We start from the raw sequence: 19,010 nt of genomic DNA, 5'->3' as shown, positions 1-19,010 counted from the left end.
ATGGTAAAGTGGAAAAAAATCTGATATTCTGCCCTTGAGCAAGGCAGATAACCCCCAACAACAACTGCCCCCTGGTTGCCGACGACTTGGATTTGGATTAAGGCAGGCCCCCGCACCTCTCTGATTCAGAGGAGTTGAGTTAATGCAGAACACACATTTTTGGTTGAATGCATTCAGTTGTGCAACTGACTAGGTATTCCCTTTCACTAGTGTATGACTAACTGGAAGCAATGACCACAGACGCTACTGCTATTAGAAACAGAATAGGATCATTCTGACGTAGGCCTGATCCATTACTTAATGGTTTAGTTTAGGCCTGTCTTTCTTCTCAGATTCTCAGACATTTTATGAGACATTATTTTATTTTTGTTGATGAGCTGTGTGTAGTCTCCCCTTCCTCTCTCATTCTTCAATTCGCTCCCCTTTTCACCCCCCCCCCCCCCCTCCCTTCTCTGCCTTACCCTCAGATCCTGGGGTGAAGCTGCAGACCATCATAGAAGACTATGGTTCCACCTGCCCTCAGGGCTATAAGAGACTCAACAGTACCCACTGTCAAGGTAGCATGAACATACTGCCTCTCCCCTGACTGATTCAACGCACATCAGGAGGATGTATCAAACAATAGATAATTTACACAAGTTTCACCACATTTTGTTTGGTACGCATTTGGTATGCCCGGTATGAGTGTAAATCTTTGCCCATTTGCTTCACTGATGTGAGGAGAAAAAAGCCACTCCTCACGTTCTCTCTGTCCCCCACTCTTTCTTTGTCTCTCACCCTTAAGACATCAACGAGTGCACCATGCATGGGGTGTGTCAGAACGGAGAATGCCTGAACACCCAGGGTAGTTTCCTGTGTGCCTGTAAGCCTGGCTTCACCCTGGACAGGACCAGATGTGTGGGTGAGACTCAGAACCTCCTCCAGGCCGACCTGCTCTCCACACAACTCTGCATTCACTCAGCACAGCCATATCGCTTTCAGTAGCAGCAGCACTATACACTATACATCCTCTCCTCACATGTATGTGAAGATGAATTGTTGTGGGTTTTTCCTTTGTTGGCAGTGGAGAGGTCAAGATGTGACCTCAGCGCCTGATAGGTAGACGAGCTGAATATGTTTTACATCCACAAAGCTGTCACCAAAGCTAGCCTTTTCTGTCCCAATAGTTAGTCCAGTATTTTCACACATCCCTTATGTCCATTATATAAAATGCCACATCTGAAATAACCGAAATGTCATATGATTTTCCCTTCAAGAAACAGCACTACCCTTTGTGACCTCTTCTGTAAGCCTAATGTCCTAACTCCAACCTCTGTTGTGTTTTGCTCTCTTCTGATTGATCCTGGCTGTCAGAGTCTCCATCTCCGGTGGAGCAGGGCCAGTGCTTCCTCATAGCAACAGAGGCGGGTCGCTGTGAGCACGCCCTACCCACGTCCCTGTCCCAGGAGATGTGCTGCTGCACCGTGGGCAAGGCCTGGGGCTCCAACTGTGAGAGGTGTCCCCAAGACGGCACGGGTCAGTGGGATGCTAGAGTAGGAGAGTGGGGCTCGGTTTCTAATATTTGGCAGGTCAGATGCTGTATCATCTCATCCCCTCTTGTTTTTCCACCTCCATTCCTCTCTCCCTGGTCCGTTAGCCTCCTTCAGTAAGATTTGTCCAGCAGGAAAGGGCTACTTCCTCCATAGTGTCCGGGAGACGGTGGCGTTCCCACCTCAGATCCACTCCAGCCTGGAACAGGTCCCCCTCAAGCCTGACAAGAAGAAAGACCGTGAGTCACTGTGGCTTCCCCCAGAAAGTAGATGAAGGGTGGACATGATTACCTTTGTCCGCCTGCCAACAGATGTACTTCATTCTGGATTCACTTCGTCGCTTAGAACGATGCTATTGCTAAGATTTTTTGAGAGTGCAGTCGGGCTATTGGGGATGCCTCCAAATTACTGGGACTTTAGATTGCTTAAAAATCGAATCAAATGTTATTTGTCACATGTGCCGAATACAACAGGTGTAGACCTTACCGTGAAATGCTTACTTACAAGCCCTTAACCCACAATGCAATTTTAAGAAAATATTTACTATAGTAAAAAAAGTGACACAATAACAGAAACGAGGCTCTGCAGTATATACAGCGGGTACCGGTACCAAATCAATGTGCTGCGGTACACGTTACTCGAGGGAATTGAGGTAATATGTACATATAGGGGTAAAGTGACTAAATTCATCATCTTTAAATAATTATTCAGCATTTTGACCTGTTTTTCTCTGTGTGTTCTCTTTTTCAGAAGTCAAGCACCCGGTAAGAAACTGTTTTTCTTTAGGCACCATTCATTGTGTGAGAGACTGTGTGTTTGCAGCTCCTCTTAGACAGGCCTGTGTCTCTACAGTGGTGGAAAAAATAACAAACTCTCATTTTTGAGTAAAAATAAAAGATACCTTAATTGAAAATGACTCAAGTAAAAGTCACACAGTAAAATTCTCTTTGAGTAAAAGTCTAAAAGTATTTGATTTAAAATATACCTAAGTATAAAAAGTAAAAGTTTAAATAATAAAAAATTCCTTATATTAAGATAACCAGACGGAACCATTTTCTTGTTTTTTTAATTTACGGAATCCACCAGCACTCCAACATTCAGACATCATTTTACAAATGAAGCATGTGTGTTTAGTGAGTCCGCTTGATCAGAGGCAGTAGGGATGACCAGGGATGTTCGTTTGACAACTGTGTGAATTTGACTGTTTTCCTGTCCTGCTAAGCATTCAAAATGTAGCGAGTACTTTTGGGTGTCAAGGAAAATGTATGGAGTAAAAAGTACAATATTTTCATAAGGAATATAGTCAAGTAAAAGTAAAAGTAGTAAAAAATATAAATAGTGAAGTAAAGTACAGATACCCCCCAAAAACTATTTAAGTAATACTTTAAAGTATTTTTACTCAAGTACTTTACACCACTGTGTCTCTTTGCCCTGTCCTGTAGGAGGAGCCTCCAGAGACAACCACACCCATGCAGCTGTCTCCCATCAGCACCCATGGCCCCCGTGTACCTGGTACGCCTCTCATTCCTTTATTCTTTATTCATTCAGGAAGTCCTACTAAGGTCAAGAGAGACCTTTTTGTTAGGGAAACCTGTTAATATCCAGGGAGACATGGGGCCTTGATTTGGGTCTGTCTGTTTCTCTGGTTGGTCCCAAAGTGATCATCACCAAGCCCACCCCTCCGCCCATCATCAGGTTGAACCCAGGCAGTGACCCCTTGGAGGTGGCACAGACGCAGGTCTCACGTGAGTTCCACTACACAGTCCAATCAAAACTATTATCAGCCTATTAACTCTCAGCCTACAGCTGCAATGTTGTTGTCTCCATGATGGGATGTACAGTACAGAGATCAACTGTCTTAGGTAGATTACTGTGTGCCCCCTCCCCACAGCAGAGACAGATGAGTGCAGGCTGAACAGGAACCTCTGTGGCCATGGGGAGTGTGTCAACGTGCACACTGGCTACAAATGTGAGTGTTATGCTGGCTACCGGCTCCACCCTCAGAGGAACGCCTGTGTGGGTAAGTCAAGGGACAGGACAGGGGAATGGCCAAAGGGATGGGAGGGATTTACTGGGTAAAGATTTTGACCAGAGCCTGTATCCAAATAGTTCAATTGTGACCGATGGGCTCGATTCGGTCTTATGTAGCAAAATTGTGTTTTTTACTTTGGATAAAGGTAGAGACTCATACACTACAGTTGAGGAACAATGGGAAAGTACAGTACCAGTCAAAAGTTTGGACACACCTACACACTCCAGGGTTTTTCTTAATTTTGAAAAATGTTCTACATTGTAGAATAATAGTGAAGACATCAGAACAATGAAATAACACATATGGAATCATGTAGTAAACATGGTGAAAATATGCAGTTGTGTGTTTGGCTATTGTGGTTAGCTAATAGAAATACATATTGTGTTTTCGCTGTAAAACATTTTAAAAATCGTAAATGATGGCTGGATTCACAAGATGTTTATCTTTCATTTGCTGTATTGGACTTGTGATTTCATGAAAATTATATTATATGATATCCCTGTCCCGTTAGGCTAGGCTATGCTAGTCAGCTTTTTCGATGAGGAGGATCCCGGATCCGGGATGGATATTAAGTAAAGGTTTTAACTTGAAATGAAAATGACTTCCTGACAAAATTGGAGACGTATAATATCTAAAGATTTAGCTAGCTAGACTATCTTACCTGTATACATGAATGGACACTTCTCCCTCTCTGTCACGGATGTCATGGTTGCCCTTAGTTTGAAGATGTAATCCGGAGACAGGTGTTTTATACAACAGCCTTCTGTGTGTTCTCTTTTCGACTCCCTCTGCATATTTGCAATCAAACGCCAGAATTTTCTCCATCTCCTTAGCTATCATACTCTGCTTCCACCGGGCATTCCGCTGATTTCCACAGTTTTGCAGTAATTCGTTATCTTTAAAATAAAACAGGGTTAGAAAGGATTACCTACATACTGAGCAGCCCTTTGTTATAGACAGAAGCGTCCTACATGGTAGACCAATCCAAACTCATCTCTCGGCATGTCCAGCCCATCCATTATCTCAGTCAATCAGGTTCCAGCCTTTTTCCGTGGCTAAACCAACTAGGCTTGTAATTTAACAATTTTATTCATATTTACAGATGGCATACAAGTTTGTTATTAAGGCACATGAAAGTTCACATGTTCCAGAAGGCATTTCTGCCAATAAACACATTTTGATTAAAAATAAATGTTTACGTTCAAATGCCTCTCTTGTGAAGTAGTGATGTGTGACATATGCCTAGTTTTAAGAAACGAGTCACAATTGAACTTGGGTGTTAATTCTCTAATGGGGTTGTAATCTCTGAATTCCCTAAACTTCTAAGTTATCCCTCTCTGCCAGATGATGATGAATGTGACGCTGAGCCATGTGGCCACAGCAGAGGAATCTGCATCAACACAGAAGGCTCCTACCGCTGCCGCTGTCTCCATGGCTACAAGCTCCTGGTGTACCATGGGAAGCTCAGGTGTATAGGTGAGTGGTGTGGTGTGGTGTGGGTTCAATTGTTCAAATGTTATATTTTAGTCATCACGTTGTCACTTGGGATTTTGCATGAGTGTGTTTTGATCTTATCTTTAGATGTGAATGAGTGCTCCAAGCCGGACATCTGTGGGCAGGGGGGTCAGTGTGTTAATCTGCCAGGGTCCTACAAGTGTGAGTGTCACAAAGGGTTCAGGAGCAAGTCACAACGCCAGCCAGCATGTGAAGGTAAGAGCGGCATCTGCTGCCCTCATATTTCTTTGTGTGTGCAGTGTGTGTACGTGTATGTATGTGTGTCCGCATTGGTTTAATAATGTTTATGGGTGTCTGTGTTTGTCTCATGTCTTCTAATGCCTCAGATATAAATGAGTGTCTGGACCCCAACAGTTGTCCCAATGACCAGTGTGAGAACACACCAGGCTCCTACGAGTGTGTTCCCTGCTTACCTGGGCACCAGGCCCAGGGTGGGGTCTGCTACGGTGAGACCCAGTAACTCCACGTATGCATACTGAAGAGAACGCACACCAATCAACTCTTTTCATTACCTAGAACTGTCTATCTCACTGTTGTTATACCTTTTCTAACTTGCGCCATTATGTTTGCTGATGTGTTGCCCCCTAGTGGCCAATCCACCATAGTTGGCTTTACTAAAGAGGATAGTCTAATGGAAACAGGGAAAGCAAGTCAAATCAACAATTAGAATATTGAATCTGTACATTCAATATGTTGATCTTCCCCAGTTAGTTTTGTCTGAACCATGACATTGAAGGCATTCACTATTCAGAGCTGTGTGTGATGTAGAGAATGGATTTGATCAGTCATAGTCAATAAATCAGCCATAGGGAGTCTGTCCCAGACACACAGGGCCAGCAGGCAGGATGACAACAGGCACTGGGCCAGTCCAGAGCTGGTATTCCTCTGTATGACTGATTGTTTCCACCCCTGCAACCCCTCCACCTCTCCACTAGATGTCAATGAGTGCCAGAAGCGCGGTGTGTGTCCCAACGGGCGCTGTGAGAACCTCCCAGGAACCTACCGCTGCCTCTGTAACGAGGGCTTCCTCCCAGCAGCAGACAGCAAAGGCTGCAGAGGTCAGTGCACCGATTAATGTTAAATATAATATCTCTTAATGCTGCACAGACACTATTTTATGCTTGCAGACTTGCAGTGCTGTAGTGGTTACCAGTATTTCTGCACAATATTGAAAAAAGAGAACTAGGTAGCCTAGCGGTTAGAGAGGCGAGCCAGCAACCAGACGGTTGCCAGCTGGCCAGCAACCAGACGGTTGCCAGTTCGATATCTGTGAATGGCGGGAAAAATCTGTCGGGAAGTGAGCTCGCAACCGTAGGGTTGCTGGTATCAAATCCTAGATGCAATTTCCTGCCGTTGTGCCATTGAACAAGGCACTTAACTCCAACAGCTCCTCGGGATCCCCTGCATCTCTCCCAAACCTGTGTATGTACTGCATGTGATTGCATGTGTCTTTCGGATGGGTCGGGTTAAAAGCGGAAGTCAAATTTCAGTTGGACCTTGTGTGCAATTGACCAGTAACATGATCTTATTATCTGAATGGGTATGTGGGTTCTATTGACAGGCTGCATGTGTCTCCTCCTCTCTCCCCTCCAGACATTGACGAGTGTGAGGATGACAGGCTGTGTGCCAACGGGCGCTGTGTCAACACGGAAGGCTCCTTCCAGTGCCAGTGCTACCCAGGATACCAGCGTACTCAGGAGGGCAGCCATTGTGAAGGCAGGAGCTACTTGTTACTACTCACTACAGCGTCATGGAAACGTTAACAACAGTATTACACTACCAGTGAAGTATAAGTAATATGCTCACTGCGTGAGTTTCCCATTTGCTGAAGCTATTTGTGTACCATGAACCTTTTCCTTGATGATAATGCATTGCATGCATCTATCATCACATTTGCAGACGAAAGCAAGATATTCCTAGTGTGATAAGTACATAGATTGGGTAGTCATAAGGTAAGGTTAGGTTATTAATATAACTCAATCGTATAACCGTCCCAAATTGCGGGCTTTTTGACTATAGGCTATGCCCTTGTGATTTAAAACATTTTAAAGAAACAAATCTTCTTTGGCTAAATCATACTCTCTGGTGTAGTATTTTGAATGGTTTTATTGATTTCTGTATGGACAGGAGTAATTATATATTTTTGGCTAATTTAATTCAATTTACTTTAAGGGGAGCTTTGCCTATTGGGTATGCTGCCTATGGTCCACTGTATAGAGCTGGTGATCAAACACATGGCCGCTGTTTGATTGTCGTCTTTTCCTCCCTCAGATATAAATGAATGTGAGCGTCCCTCTAACTGCCAGAGGGGGCGCTGTATCAACAGCATGGGATCCTACCGCTGTGAATGTCAGAAGGGTTACATGCTGGTCGGAGGTCGGAGGTGCCAAGGTCAGTCCATCTCCATTAGTTTCAGGGAGATAAAGTAGCAGCCAAAAGTCTGGACTCATTCAAGGGTTTTCTTTTTTTAAAATTATTTTCTACATTGTAGAATAATAATGATGTCAAAACTATGAAATAACACATATGGAATCATGTGGTAAATTAAAAAGTGTTAATCAAATCAAAATAGATTTTAGATTCTTCAAAGTAGCCACCTTTTGCCTTGATGACAGCTTTGCACAGTCTTGGCATTCTCTCAACCAGTTTCACCTGGAATGCTTTTCCATACAGTCTTGAAGGAGTTCATACATATGCTGAGCACTTGTTGGCTGCTTTTACTTCCCTCTGCGGTCTAACTCATCCCAAACCATCTCAATTGGGTTGAGGTCAGGTGATTGTGGAGGCCAGGTCATCTGATGCAGAACTCCATCAATCTCCTTCTTGGTCAAATAGCTTTTACACAATCCTAGATGTGTGTTGGGTGATTGTCCTGTTGGAAACAAATGATAGTCCCACTAAGCGCAAACCAGATGGGATGGTGCATCACTGCAGAATGCTGTGCCTTGAATTCTAAATAAATCACTGACAGTGTCACCAGCAAAGCACCCCCACACCATCACACCTCCTCCTCCATGCTTCACGGTGGGAACCACACATCCATTCACCTACTCTGTGTCTCACAATGCGGTTGGAACCAAAAATCTCAAATTTGGACTCATCAGACCAAAGGACAGATTTCCACCGGTCCAATGTAGCTCGTATTTCTTGGCCCAAGCAAGTCTCTTATTATTATTGGGGTCCTTTAGTAGTGGTTTATTTGTAGCAATTCAACCATTAAGGCCTGATTCACGCAGTCTCCTCTGAACAGTTGATGTTGAGATGCCTGTTATTGAACTTTGTGAAGCATTTATTTGGGCTGCAATCTGAGGTGCAGTTAACTCTAATGAACTTACCCTCTGCAGCAGAGGTGACTCTGGGTCTTTTGAGCCAGTTTCATCATAGCACTTGATGGTTCTTGCACGTGAAGAAACTTTAAAAGTTCCTGAAATTTTCCGCATTGACTGACCTTCATGTCTCAATTTAATGATGGACTGTCATTTCTTATTGCTTATTTGAGCTGTTCTTGCCATAGTAGAGACTTGGTCTTTTACCAAATAGGGCTATCTTCTCTATACCACCCCTAATGTGTCACAACACAACCGATTGGCTCAAATGCATTAAGAAGGAAAGAAATTCCACAAATTAACTTTTAAGAAGGCACACCTGTTAATTGAATTACATTCCAGGTGACTACCTTATGAAGCTGGTTGACAGAATACCAAGAGTGTGCAAAGCTGTCATCAAGGCAAAGGGTGGCTACTTTGAAATATATCAAATATAAAATATATTTTGATTTGTTTAACACTTTTTTGGTTACCGCATGATTCCATATGTGTTATTTCATAGTTTTGATGTCTTCACTATTATTCTACAATGTAGAAAGTAAACATTTTAATAAATTTAAAAAAAACTTGAATGAGTAGGTGTGTCCAAACCTTTGAATGGTACTGTAAATCATTAGTGTTAACCATTCTGGCAGTTGAGCTTTGTAACCAGTGGAAACTGTCATAAGTCAAACTCATGAGGATTGTAACAGATGTTTGTAACACATTCTCCCTCTCTCTCTCCCACCCAGACATAGATGAGTGTGCGACAGACAGGGGTCTGTGTCAGCCGCATGGTGTGTGTGAGAACAGACAGGGCTCCTATGTGTGTGTGTGCAAAGACGGCTTCATCCTGTCTGAGGACAAGCACAGCTGTGAGGGTAAGATTACTGATATCTTCTCACCCCTCTCTCTCTTTAGCTATATTCTACACACACACACACACACACACACACACACACACACACACACACACACACACACACACACACACACACACAGTCAAACACTCCAATCTATTTCCTCTCTGCCCCCTTCCCCTCCAGAGATTGAGGTGGCCGTGGAAGATAAGAAGGAGTGTTACCTGAACCTGGATGACACAGTGTTCTGTGACAGTGTCCTGGCCACCAACGTTACCAAGCAGGAGTGCTGCTGCTCCATCGGCGTGGGCTGGGGAGACCACTGTGAGATCTACCCCTGCCCTGTCTACCACTCATGTACGTACCTCAGGCCCAACACAGGGGTTAAAGGAGCTGAGATGACATAGTCTAATACAGACAGAATCAGGTCTTATCTACAAAATATATTCCCAAATAAATATATTCTCAAATATTTTCTTTTCTTTGTTAGCTGTGTGCACTGAACTGACATACATGATTGTTGATGACACTCCGATGTTCCGATGAAGGGAATGAAATAGTCTATAATGAGCACCACAGCGGCGCTCAATTCAGACAGCGGTGTGAGGCCTACTGTAGCTGCTGGAAAAGTCATTCATGAAAGGGGAGGTTAACTTGGCCCCCAGACAATCGATCTGAGATCGCGTGAAGTTTCAGTCATCTGATTTTCCTTAGGCTTTAACCCCTGGCCCAACAACATTCACACTAGTTTAACAAACCATCAAGTGGGCTGGGGGGTCAGTTCACTTATTTGAGCTGTTCAATGTCATTCATTGATCACCTTAAAGCAGGCAAATTAAGTGAATAGGTCAAGTGTGATAGGTACATTGTTTAATTGACTTCCTGTTTTTCCCTCAAGCAGCTGAGTTCCACTCCCTGTGTCCAGTGGGCCGAGGTTTCTACCATGAGGAGGGAGTGACTGAGTACGGCCTGTCTGTCCATAGAGGTGAGTAGCTACACAACCTCAACCCAACACTGTAAGTTTGCTGTTGTCTGATTTACAGCATTCCTTTATATGACAGTATTTGTTCTCCGGGGGAGTTTGTTTGTGTTGAGATCTGTGTTCCTGTCCCTCTGTGTACAGATATCGATGAGTGTGTGCTGTTCTCCAATGAGATCTGTAAGGAGGGCCGCTGTATGAACACACAGCCTGGCTATGAATGTTACTGCCAACAGGGCTTCTACTACGACAGCAACCTACTGGAGTGCATCGGTAACCACAGGGACCCACCCCTCGCAGGCCTGCACCAAAACACACCTCTGTATTGTTACATATTAATACACATCAGATATCCCATTTAGTCACAGATCCTCTATGGTAATGTGTCTCCTCCTCAGATGTGAATGAGTGCCACGACGAGTCTCTGTGTACCAACGGTCAGTGTAAGAACACCAGAGGCTCCTACTACTGCACCTGTAAGTCCCCCTGGATCTATGAAGCCTCCAATAAGAAGTGTGTCATCCCCACTGTGGCAGGTGAGATCTGGCTAGAGCCCTCTACTGTACATACTGTACCCGCATCCACACACACAGGGAGGTGCAGGACAGGCCATAGAAGAGGACTGGTGATAAGGCAGCAGTGTGTTTGTGTTGTTGCAGGTGTGGATGAGTGCCAGGACTCATTGAACTGTAAGAATGGCCACTGTGTGGACACCCCTGGGTCCTACTACTGCATCTGCTCTCCCCCCTGGATCCTGGCCACGGACCGCAACAGCTGTGTGACCCCAGAGGAGCAGGCTGGTGAGTGGAGGAGAGGGTACTGCTGTCCTTAGCAGGGCAGGAGGTGGGCTCAGGAATCTCGGGATGGATGATTGCGAGATGGGGGTGGTGTGAGAGAGGCTGGATAGCCTAGTTCACAGTGGGTTGGTTCTCGGTGGTGTGTCTGAAGGTTGAATGAGAGAATGTTTTTTAATGTTAGTTCCAGTCTAACACTACTAATCAGCCAGACCTGCCCCTTCAGCCTCACCCGCTCTGACATTTACATAACCTCATGTCTGTCACATACACCAGAGATAAACTCAAACACAACCCTGGTCCTATAGCCACTTCCTGGCCCGTGTTCACTGGAAGGATCAGTGTTCACTGTTGTACCTATAGACACCCAAATACTCTGCATGCTCTCAGGAAGCAGTGTAACGTAGCGATCTGCCTGCAGGCCTGTTCAACGTCACTTTAAGCTGTGAGCTGGCCCCAGGCTGGTGTCCGTCCGTCCGTAGGTTGTGTAACCGTGTCTGTGGTGTCTGTGGTGCCCTTGCAGATATCAATGAGTGCCAGGACCCCTCGTACTGTAAGAATGGGAGGTGTGTGAACACGCCCGGCTCCTTTCACTGTATATGTTCCCAGCCCCTCACCTTCAGCGCAGCGCTCAAACAGTGTGTCTATGACGGTGGGTATAACCAATCGGCGCTCAGCTCACCTGAGCCTGACCAATCAGTGCTTAGCTCACCTGAGTTTTGGCTTACCTGTACACCTGCCACTCCTGCTACTCTTTTTTAACTCCTCCCCCTTTGAGCCCCCTCTCCCCAATAATGACCCTATGCACAGGCTCACCACTCCCCCTCTTGCTTGTTTCTATAGAAACACACTCTCAGTTTAGTGAGGGAGATCACGAGACTTGAGTTAGTCAACGTGATCTCAGTTCTATAGATGCAGTGTGATCTCTGTTGTACATTTCTCCGTTTCCGTGGTTGTCCCACTAAGCTTGCATAGTCACAGGAAAACACTTCATCGCTTCATCCTTCATTGTGTGCACTTGCTTGTGTGTCTGAGAAGCAGTGAGGGAGTAAACATGAAAGGGAGGCAAATGAGATGGCTTGTGGCATTTTCTGCACCTTCCTTTCTCCAAAGCAATGTTTCTCCTTTTAACCAAACCGTTTACTATTGTGATACATGTGATGTTGTAACAGGTTGGAGACGTTGTTGTGACATTACTCTTGTGATTGTGTTACTTTCTTTCAATCATTTTGCTGTAAACTCCCACAAGTTCGAGTTGACAATACAGCTTTTACGTCATTGTATCTAGCTGATCTTTATGGCTCCATCCTCGTGTGTGACGTGTGACCGTAAATGAATGTGCCGAGCAGAGGTCTGGTGTAGCTCTGAGCCCTACCACCTCAAGCTAGGCCTCATCACTTATTCATATCTACCTGCTGGCTGTTAACATACTGAGCAATGACTTGCTTAATCATAGAAGTCATGAGAAGCTTCAGGATCTGGCCTGCTTGTATAATGCAGGAGAAAAGATTGGCTTCTTTATTTGATTAAATAGTACTTAAGATTCCGCTCTTTCTTTGTTTTTTCTCTCTCTTTCTCTCGCTCTCCCCTCTCCCCTCCCCCCTCCCTCCCTCCTTCCTTACCTCAGACCGCACAGCGGCCCATAAGGACGTGTGTTTCCTGCAGGTGGATGAGGACCTGATCTGCAGCCAACCCAGGAACGGTTTGGTTGTCACCTACTCTGAGTGCTGCTGTCACTATGGCCGTGGCTGGGGCCCTGAGTGTAGGACCTGTCCCCAGAGAAACTCCGGTGGGCACCAGCACCATTTCTTTCACTGGTTTTTGGTCTGCTGGTCACTCCAGTTTCGGCTTTGCCCATATCAGCATAAATAGTCTGATACTAATAAATTAAAGGGCAAATGCATCTGTTTTAATATCAATATCAAATCATTTCTGGGTAACAATTAAGCACATTACTGTAACAGATTTCCACAAAAAGGGCTGTTTGGGAATGGTCTGAGTTGGGATAGGCAAATTGAAAACTATTTGTTATTGACAGAGATGTTTGGAACTCTCTTTGTTATTGGTCTATTAACCAATTTACCGCATGGGGATGTTACCATGGAAAGCTGAAACTACCGCCCATGCAAACATGCTGATTAGAAGGTCCTGTGTAGATTGTACTTTCAACCAGCAACTATCAGGAAATAACATACATAATTTTCATACGTTTCCAGTGTTAGTTTCATCAGCTGTTGTACAATATGATATAAAACACAGAAAAACTGAATTTTGACTGCACTGGGCCTTTAAGAAAACGTAATTCTTCCTCTCATTCAGGGATCTTTAACCGGCTGTGTGAGATGCACTTGGAGACAGAGTCTGATGGTGAGGGAGATTTCCTGGCAGCTTTCGCCAACTACAACCCAGGTATTGGTAAGGCCTGTAATATATTTGATTACACTCTGAATTTCTCTTGAAATTTACCTCAGAGCACACACTCTACTGTTACACCACTTGAATAATATTTTCTCTGTATCTTTCATTCTCTCTCTTTCTGTTTTGGCTCAGAAGGGGACAGCTCAGAAGAGGACTCAGATGAGTGTAGTTGTGCCAATGGTCGCTGTGTGCGTTCCTACCTGGGCACTATGTGTGAGTGTAACACAGGTTTTAGACTGGACCACTCCCGCACCCGCTGTACAGGTATGTTGACAATCCACCTGTTCTGTCTGCTTCCCTTTAACTTTGTGTTGGATTATAGCGTGAAGGCGAATGCTTGGATTTTAGCTTCAGTTCAGTCGTCTCAATCTTTAGGTGGATGCCAATTTGGATGCTCATCAATTCTGCCGAACAGAAGTGTCTCTGTATAATTTGTAGCTGTTGTCCTTTGTTCAAGTGTTTTAACAGACATGCCTGCAATTTTATTTAGCATTGAAAAGAACATCTGGTTGTTGATTTTATATGCAATGTTCCCTCTAAACTGCGTGCGTTTGTGCGCGGGCGCCAGCGCCCAGGACTGCAGCGCAGAAGAAATATCAGTCAGTGCAGAGAAGCATGAGACTGAACTTTACTCAACTTTCTAGTTTTCCCCTTTAGTAAGCACTATAAACGATTCCCTCTACTGTGGGAATTGACAATATTAGCCACATTCAATGCAACATACCGAAACAAAACAAACTATGCAAGACTTAGTATGCAAAACTAACTATGCAAGAGATTTTCTTGTAGGCAGTACGCACCAGAGTAGGATTCTATTGCATTGACAGGCACAACTCAGCCTGTACTCTACAGACCAATCAGAACTGCAGTATCCCTATATGCAAATAGACAATTGCCACATATGGATCTGTGCCATTCACTTTGAACTGGACTGTGTTTACAGCATGAGTGGTCACGAGTAGATACACTTGTTTTGAGATCAAAGTCGAGAACTGCATGTAGCCACGTGTACACATTTGTTCATATTCTTTGCTAGTTAGTAAGTTATTAGCCCTGTTATAGATAATCAGTAATGGGGGAGTGGTTGCTTTGTACGAGAGCACAAAATGTGTGCATTTCTAGCCATCTTTGAAAAACGAGTCAGGTAAAGAGCATTTTTTCTCTCTTAAAAGGGGCAGTGTTGTATTTTGAGACTGGCTTGAATAAGCTAAGTAGCCAATAGGCAGAGGGTAGGATAATTTGTCTGATTCTCGAATGGTATGGGAATAATAATAAACTTTATTTTGTAAAGTGGTTTCTTGCATTAAACAACACGTTTTCAGTCACCTCCTTGTCTGAAGGCCTAGTGGAAAACAGGTTCATGTCAAGCCATGCATATTTTTTTCAAACAGTCTCATAGAATGTAGGCCTACATTGAACACCACACATTGGCTGCTACTATAGGCTGAAAGATAGAACAGCTATTTGAAACAGCTAGTTAAAATGTTATGGGATGCATTTTCTCCGTTGTTTTTTATGGTAGGCCTCTCTGAATGGCCTACATTATGATCAAGTAGTCACAGTAGCCTACTTGGCCACTGTTATAACTGTAACGTAAAGCAGGTACAGCCTTAGTGTTCACAGTAAACGTGCGCCAAACGTTGCACAGAACTTTCACAAGTTCAAGTTTGCACGCAGCAGACCTAACATTTGCCCTGTTCCGAATTTTTTGGGGAGGGAACATTGTTTATATGTAAATAGATATGCAGGCAGATGGCAAGCTCTCTGTTTTGTTTCAAACCACCTTCCTCTTTCTCTCTCCCTCTCTGTCTTTTCAGATATTGATGAGTGTGCTGAACCAGGGGTCCGAGTTAATCCATGCAAGAATGCCCGGTGCGTCAACACCATAGGCTCGTTCAAGTGCTACTGCAAAAATGGCTTTGTCCCTGCACGAAGGCCCAACATATGTGTACCAGGCACGAAGGCCCAACATACCCGTACCAGGGCTCTATAACAGCTTTATCTCTGTCAAACATACACAAATACACACAAGCAACCCCTCTGTCTTATAAGTTCAATATTCAGTATGTTGTGGTGCCTTCAAAGGGCTTTGAAACGTTTGAAATGTAGAAAATGTGTTGTTGCTGGCTCCTCCTTCACTGAACTTAGATGCAGCATAGGCTTCCAGTTTGGTTCTTAGCAATTATTTTCCTTATACCTAATTAAGATAATGCTTTGGGAAAAAAAATAGAAAAAGGTAACACATTGGTTTCTTTTTTATGTATTTTTGTAATTATTATTTTTTTAACTGTTTGTGTCCTTTGACTGTTAAACTTGTGTTTTTGTTTATTTGTTGAGTTGTTTCCTTGTTTCCTTGTTGCATTGATCTCATACATCCATGAATCTTAAGCCCTCCTGCAGGCTGTTTGATGAGGAAGTTCCTGTCAAACCCACTCCCTTCCTGTGTGTCTAAACTCCTGTATGAGTAGAAGACCCTTATTGTACAGCTTGGGATATTAGACTCTTCATTGTCCAGTTTTGTAAAGTATGTGAAGTGGAGACGACTTTGTTGCCTGTTGGATCGTTGCTAGTCAAGCTCCTGTAATCATTTGTTTTACGGGATGTTTTGGAAATAAATTGTACTTCATTGGAAACCATTTAAGTAAGTGCCTTGTAGATTGTTGACATGTGGATACTGAGTGCAAATGAAGCTAGACTATAGGTAAAAGGTAATATTCAGACCTAAGTCGTGCATCCAGAGGAAATCCTCCGAAGTACGATGGAAAATCAACCCCAAAGCAAATGGAATGACTTCTCTTAACAAAATGACAGAGTTTCTTTGCCAATGCATTGTAAGGAACCAAAGTGGCTTTGAGAGAAAGAAATTAAACATCAGAAGTCAACCGCCAAATGTGTGTTTGTGAGTGTATTCTTTATAAAGCGGATTCGTTCTTTCTTTGGGATTAGACATTTTTTCCCGTCCATATCCTGTTCTGTCCATGAGAGGAAAATCAATACAGGCTCATGCACTATAGAACAGATAGCTTCATAAATTAATCACGTTACATCTACTCAGTGAGATGATGAGCCTCTGCCAAACAAATACATTATAATCAATATACAGTTTGTTTTAATATTCATTGTCATTGATTGGTGTGAAATTCTAATCTATGGCTATGAAACTGATACAAAGTATGACATTAAAGAAGGAATATCTGACAAAGATGTATTCAACGGGTGGAGAAATGGGGTTTCTTCTGCCTGCCATGGTCGATGGAGAAGAAATAAGACTTCAAAGTACTTCAGAGCGAATGGCTGAGAGAACTCTATTGTGATCCACATACTGTAGACCCTAAGTACACCAAACATCAACATGCCCAATGGGGCATGGACTCTACATGTTGACTTCAGTGCTTCCCACAGTTGTGTCAAGTTGGTTGGATGTCCTTTGGGTGGTGGACCATTCTTGATACACACGGGAAACTGAGTGTGAAAAATCCAGCAGCGGTGCAGTTCTTGACACAAACCGGTGCGCCTGGCACCTACTACCATAGCCCGTTCAAAGGCACTTAAATTTGTTGTCTTGTCCATTCACACTCTGAATGGCACAAATACACAAACCATGTCTAAAAGCGTAAAAATCCTTCTTTAACCTGTCTCCTCCCCTTCATCTACACTGACTGAGGTGGATTTAACAAGTGACATCATTAAGGGATCATAACGTTCACCTGGATTCACCTGGTCAGTCTATGTCATGGAAAGAGCAGGTGTTCCTAATGCTCAGGGTCCCTGCTCTCCCTGTCTATAGTTTGTAGATATTTATTCTGTATGCCCATTATCAACACCATCCATATACATCAGAATGTTAATGTACTTACGATGGGCCTCCCGAGTGGTGCAGCGGTCTAAGGCATTGCATCGCAGTGCTTGAGGCGTCACTACAGAAACGGGTTCGATCCCTGGCTGTGTCACCGCCAGCCGCGACCGGGAGATCCATGAGGCGGCGTACAATTGACCCAGCGTCGTCGGGGTTACTGGAGGGTTTTGCCGGTCGGGATATCATTGTCCCATTGCGCTCAAGCAACTCCTTGTGGTGGGCCGGGCGCCTGCAAGCTGACTTTGGTCACCAGTTGTACTGTGTTTCCTCCAACACATAGGTGCGGCTGGCATCAGGGTTAAGCGAGCAGTGTGACAAGAAGCAGTGCGGCTTGGTAGGGTCATGTTTCGGAGGACACATGGCTCTCGACCTTCGCCTCCCCCAATATGGTAGTTGCAGCGATGGGACAAGACTAACTACTAATTGCGTATCACAAAATTGGGGAGAAAAAGGGCTACATTTTCTTTTAACAAATTAACTTATGTTGTAGTATCTCATTATACTAGAGCAATTTCTACCAAACTTTCATCATTTAGAATATCAAATCAAATCAAATTGTATTTGTCACATGTGCTGAATACAACAAGTGTACTGTAGATCTTACAGTGAAATGCTTAGTTACAAACCCTTAACCAACAATGCAGTTTTAAGAAGAAAGAAAATATATATACAACAAAAAATTAAGGACCAACAATAAAATAACAGTAGCGAGGGTATATACAGGGAGTTCCGGTACAGAGTCAATGTGCAGGCGCACCGGTTAGTCGAGGTAACTGAGGTAATATGTACATGTAGGTAGAGGTAAAGTGACTATGCATGGATAATAAACAGAGTAGCAGCTGCGTAAAAATGGGGGGTGGGGTGGGGACAATGCAAATAGTCTGGGTAGCCATTTGATTAACTGTTCAAGAGTCTTATGGCTTGGGGATAGAATCTGTTAAGAAGCCTTTTTGTTCTAGACTTGGCACTCCGGTACCGCTTGCCGTGTGGTAGCAGAGAGTAGCAGACAGTCTATGACTGGGGTGGCTAGGGTCTTTGACAATTTTTAGGGCCTGCCTCTGACCGCCTGGTATAGAGGTCCTGGGTGGCGGGAAGCTTGGCCCCAGTGATGTACTGGGCCATACGCACTACCCTCTGTAGTGCCTTGCGGTCGGAGGTGGAGCAGTTTCCATACCAGGTAGTGATGCAACCAGTCAGGATGCTCTCGTTGGTGCAGCTGTATAACTTTTTTTCACGACTGTCTCGGTGTGCTTGGACCATGATAGTTTGTTGGTGATGAGGACACAAAGGAACTTGAAGCTCTCAACCTGCTCCACCACAGCCCTGTCAATGAGAATGGGATCGTGCTTGGTCCTCCTTTTTCTGTAGTCCACAATCATCTCCTCTGTCTTGATCACGTTGAGGGAGAGGTTGTTATTCTGGCACCACACTGCCAGGTCTCTGACCTCCTCCTTATAGGCTGTCACATCGTCGTCAGCAAACTTAATGATGGTGTTGGAGTCGTGCTTGGCCATGCAGTCATGGGTGAACAGGGGGTACATGAGGGGACTGTGCACGCACCCCTGAGGGGCCCCTGTGTTGAAGATCAGCATGGCAGATGTGTTGTTACCTACCCTTACCACCTGGGGGCGGCCCATCAGGAAGTTCAGGATCCAGTTGCAGAGGAAGGTTTTTAGTCCCAGGGTCCTTAGCTTAGTGATGAGCTTTGAGGGCACTATGGTG

The 19,010-nt window shown here is 44.2% G+C and overlaps 1 protein-coding gene across 12 annotated transcripts in view; it reads left to right on the top strand.

Moving 5' to 3' along the window:
* The window catches only part of LOC129868940 (latent-transforming growth factor beta-binding protein 3-like), a 33,297-nt gene extending 16,975 nt beyond the window's left edge, over positions 1–16,322 (top strand). For 2 of the 12 annotated variants that reach the window (XM_055943302.1, XM_055943301.1), the window contains 25 exons: positions 468–557; positions 785–901; positions 1,354–1,515; positions 1,637–1,768; positions 2,280–2,293; positions 2,972–3,041; positions 3,188–3,274; positions 3,421–3,549; positions 4,906–5,037; positions 5,143–5,271; positions 5,403–5,522; positions 6,012–6,134; positions 6,670–6,792; positions 7,348–7,467; positions 9,134–9,262; positions 9,428–9,598; positions 10,140–10,226; positions 10,365–10,493; positions 10,619–10,756; positions 10,880–11,020; positions 11,538–11,666; positions 12,642–12,803; positions 13,334–13,429; positions 13,565–13,696; positions 15,250–16,322. In XM_055943302.1, the coding sequence (XP_055799277.1) occupies positions 468–557; positions 785–901; positions 1,354–1,515; positions 1,637–1,768; positions 2,280–2,293; positions 2,972–3,041; positions 3,188–3,274; positions 3,421–3,549; positions 4,906–5,037; positions 5,143–5,271; positions 5,403–5,522; positions 6,012–6,134; positions 6,670–6,792; positions 7,348–7,467; positions 9,134–9,262; positions 9,428–9,598; positions 10,140–10,226; positions 10,365–10,493; positions 10,619–10,756; positions 10,880–11,020; positions 11,538–11,666; positions 12,642–12,803; positions 13,334–13,429; positions 13,565–13,696; positions 15,250–15,425 (3,038 nt within the window). In that variant the 3' untranslated portion in view covers positions 15,426–16,322. The remainder of the gene's footprint in view (positions 1–467; positions 558–784; positions 902–1,353; positions 1,516–1,636; positions 1,769–2,279; positions 2,294–2,971; positions 3,042–3,187; positions 3,275–3,420; positions 3,550–4,905; positions 5,038–5,142; positions 5,272–5,402; positions 5,523–6,011; positions 6,135–6,669; positions 6,793–7,347; positions 7,468–9,133; positions 9,263–9,427; positions 9,599–10,139; positions 10,227–10,364; positions 10,494–10,618; positions 10,757–10,879; positions 11,021–11,537; positions 11,667–12,641; positions 12,804–13,333; positions 13,430–13,564; positions 13,697–15,249) is intronic. The other 10 variants (XM_055943305.1, XM_055943309.1, XM_055943304.1 and 7 more) reach the window with 10 other exon arrangements.
* Positions 16,323–19,010: the final 2,688 nt, after the last annotated feature.

This window comes from Salvelinus fontinalis, chromosome 13 (assembly GCF_029448725.1).
Source record: "Salvelinus fontinalis isolate EN_2023a chromosome 13, ASM2944872v1, whole genome shotgun sequence".
Classification (NCBI taxonomy): Eukaryota; Metazoa; Chordata; class Actinopteri; order Salmoniformes; family Salmonidae; genus Salvelinus; species Salvelinus fontinalis.
The sequence above is the reverse complement of the archived record's forward strand: the minus strand, read 5'-3'. Positions and strand labels throughout refer to the sequence as shown.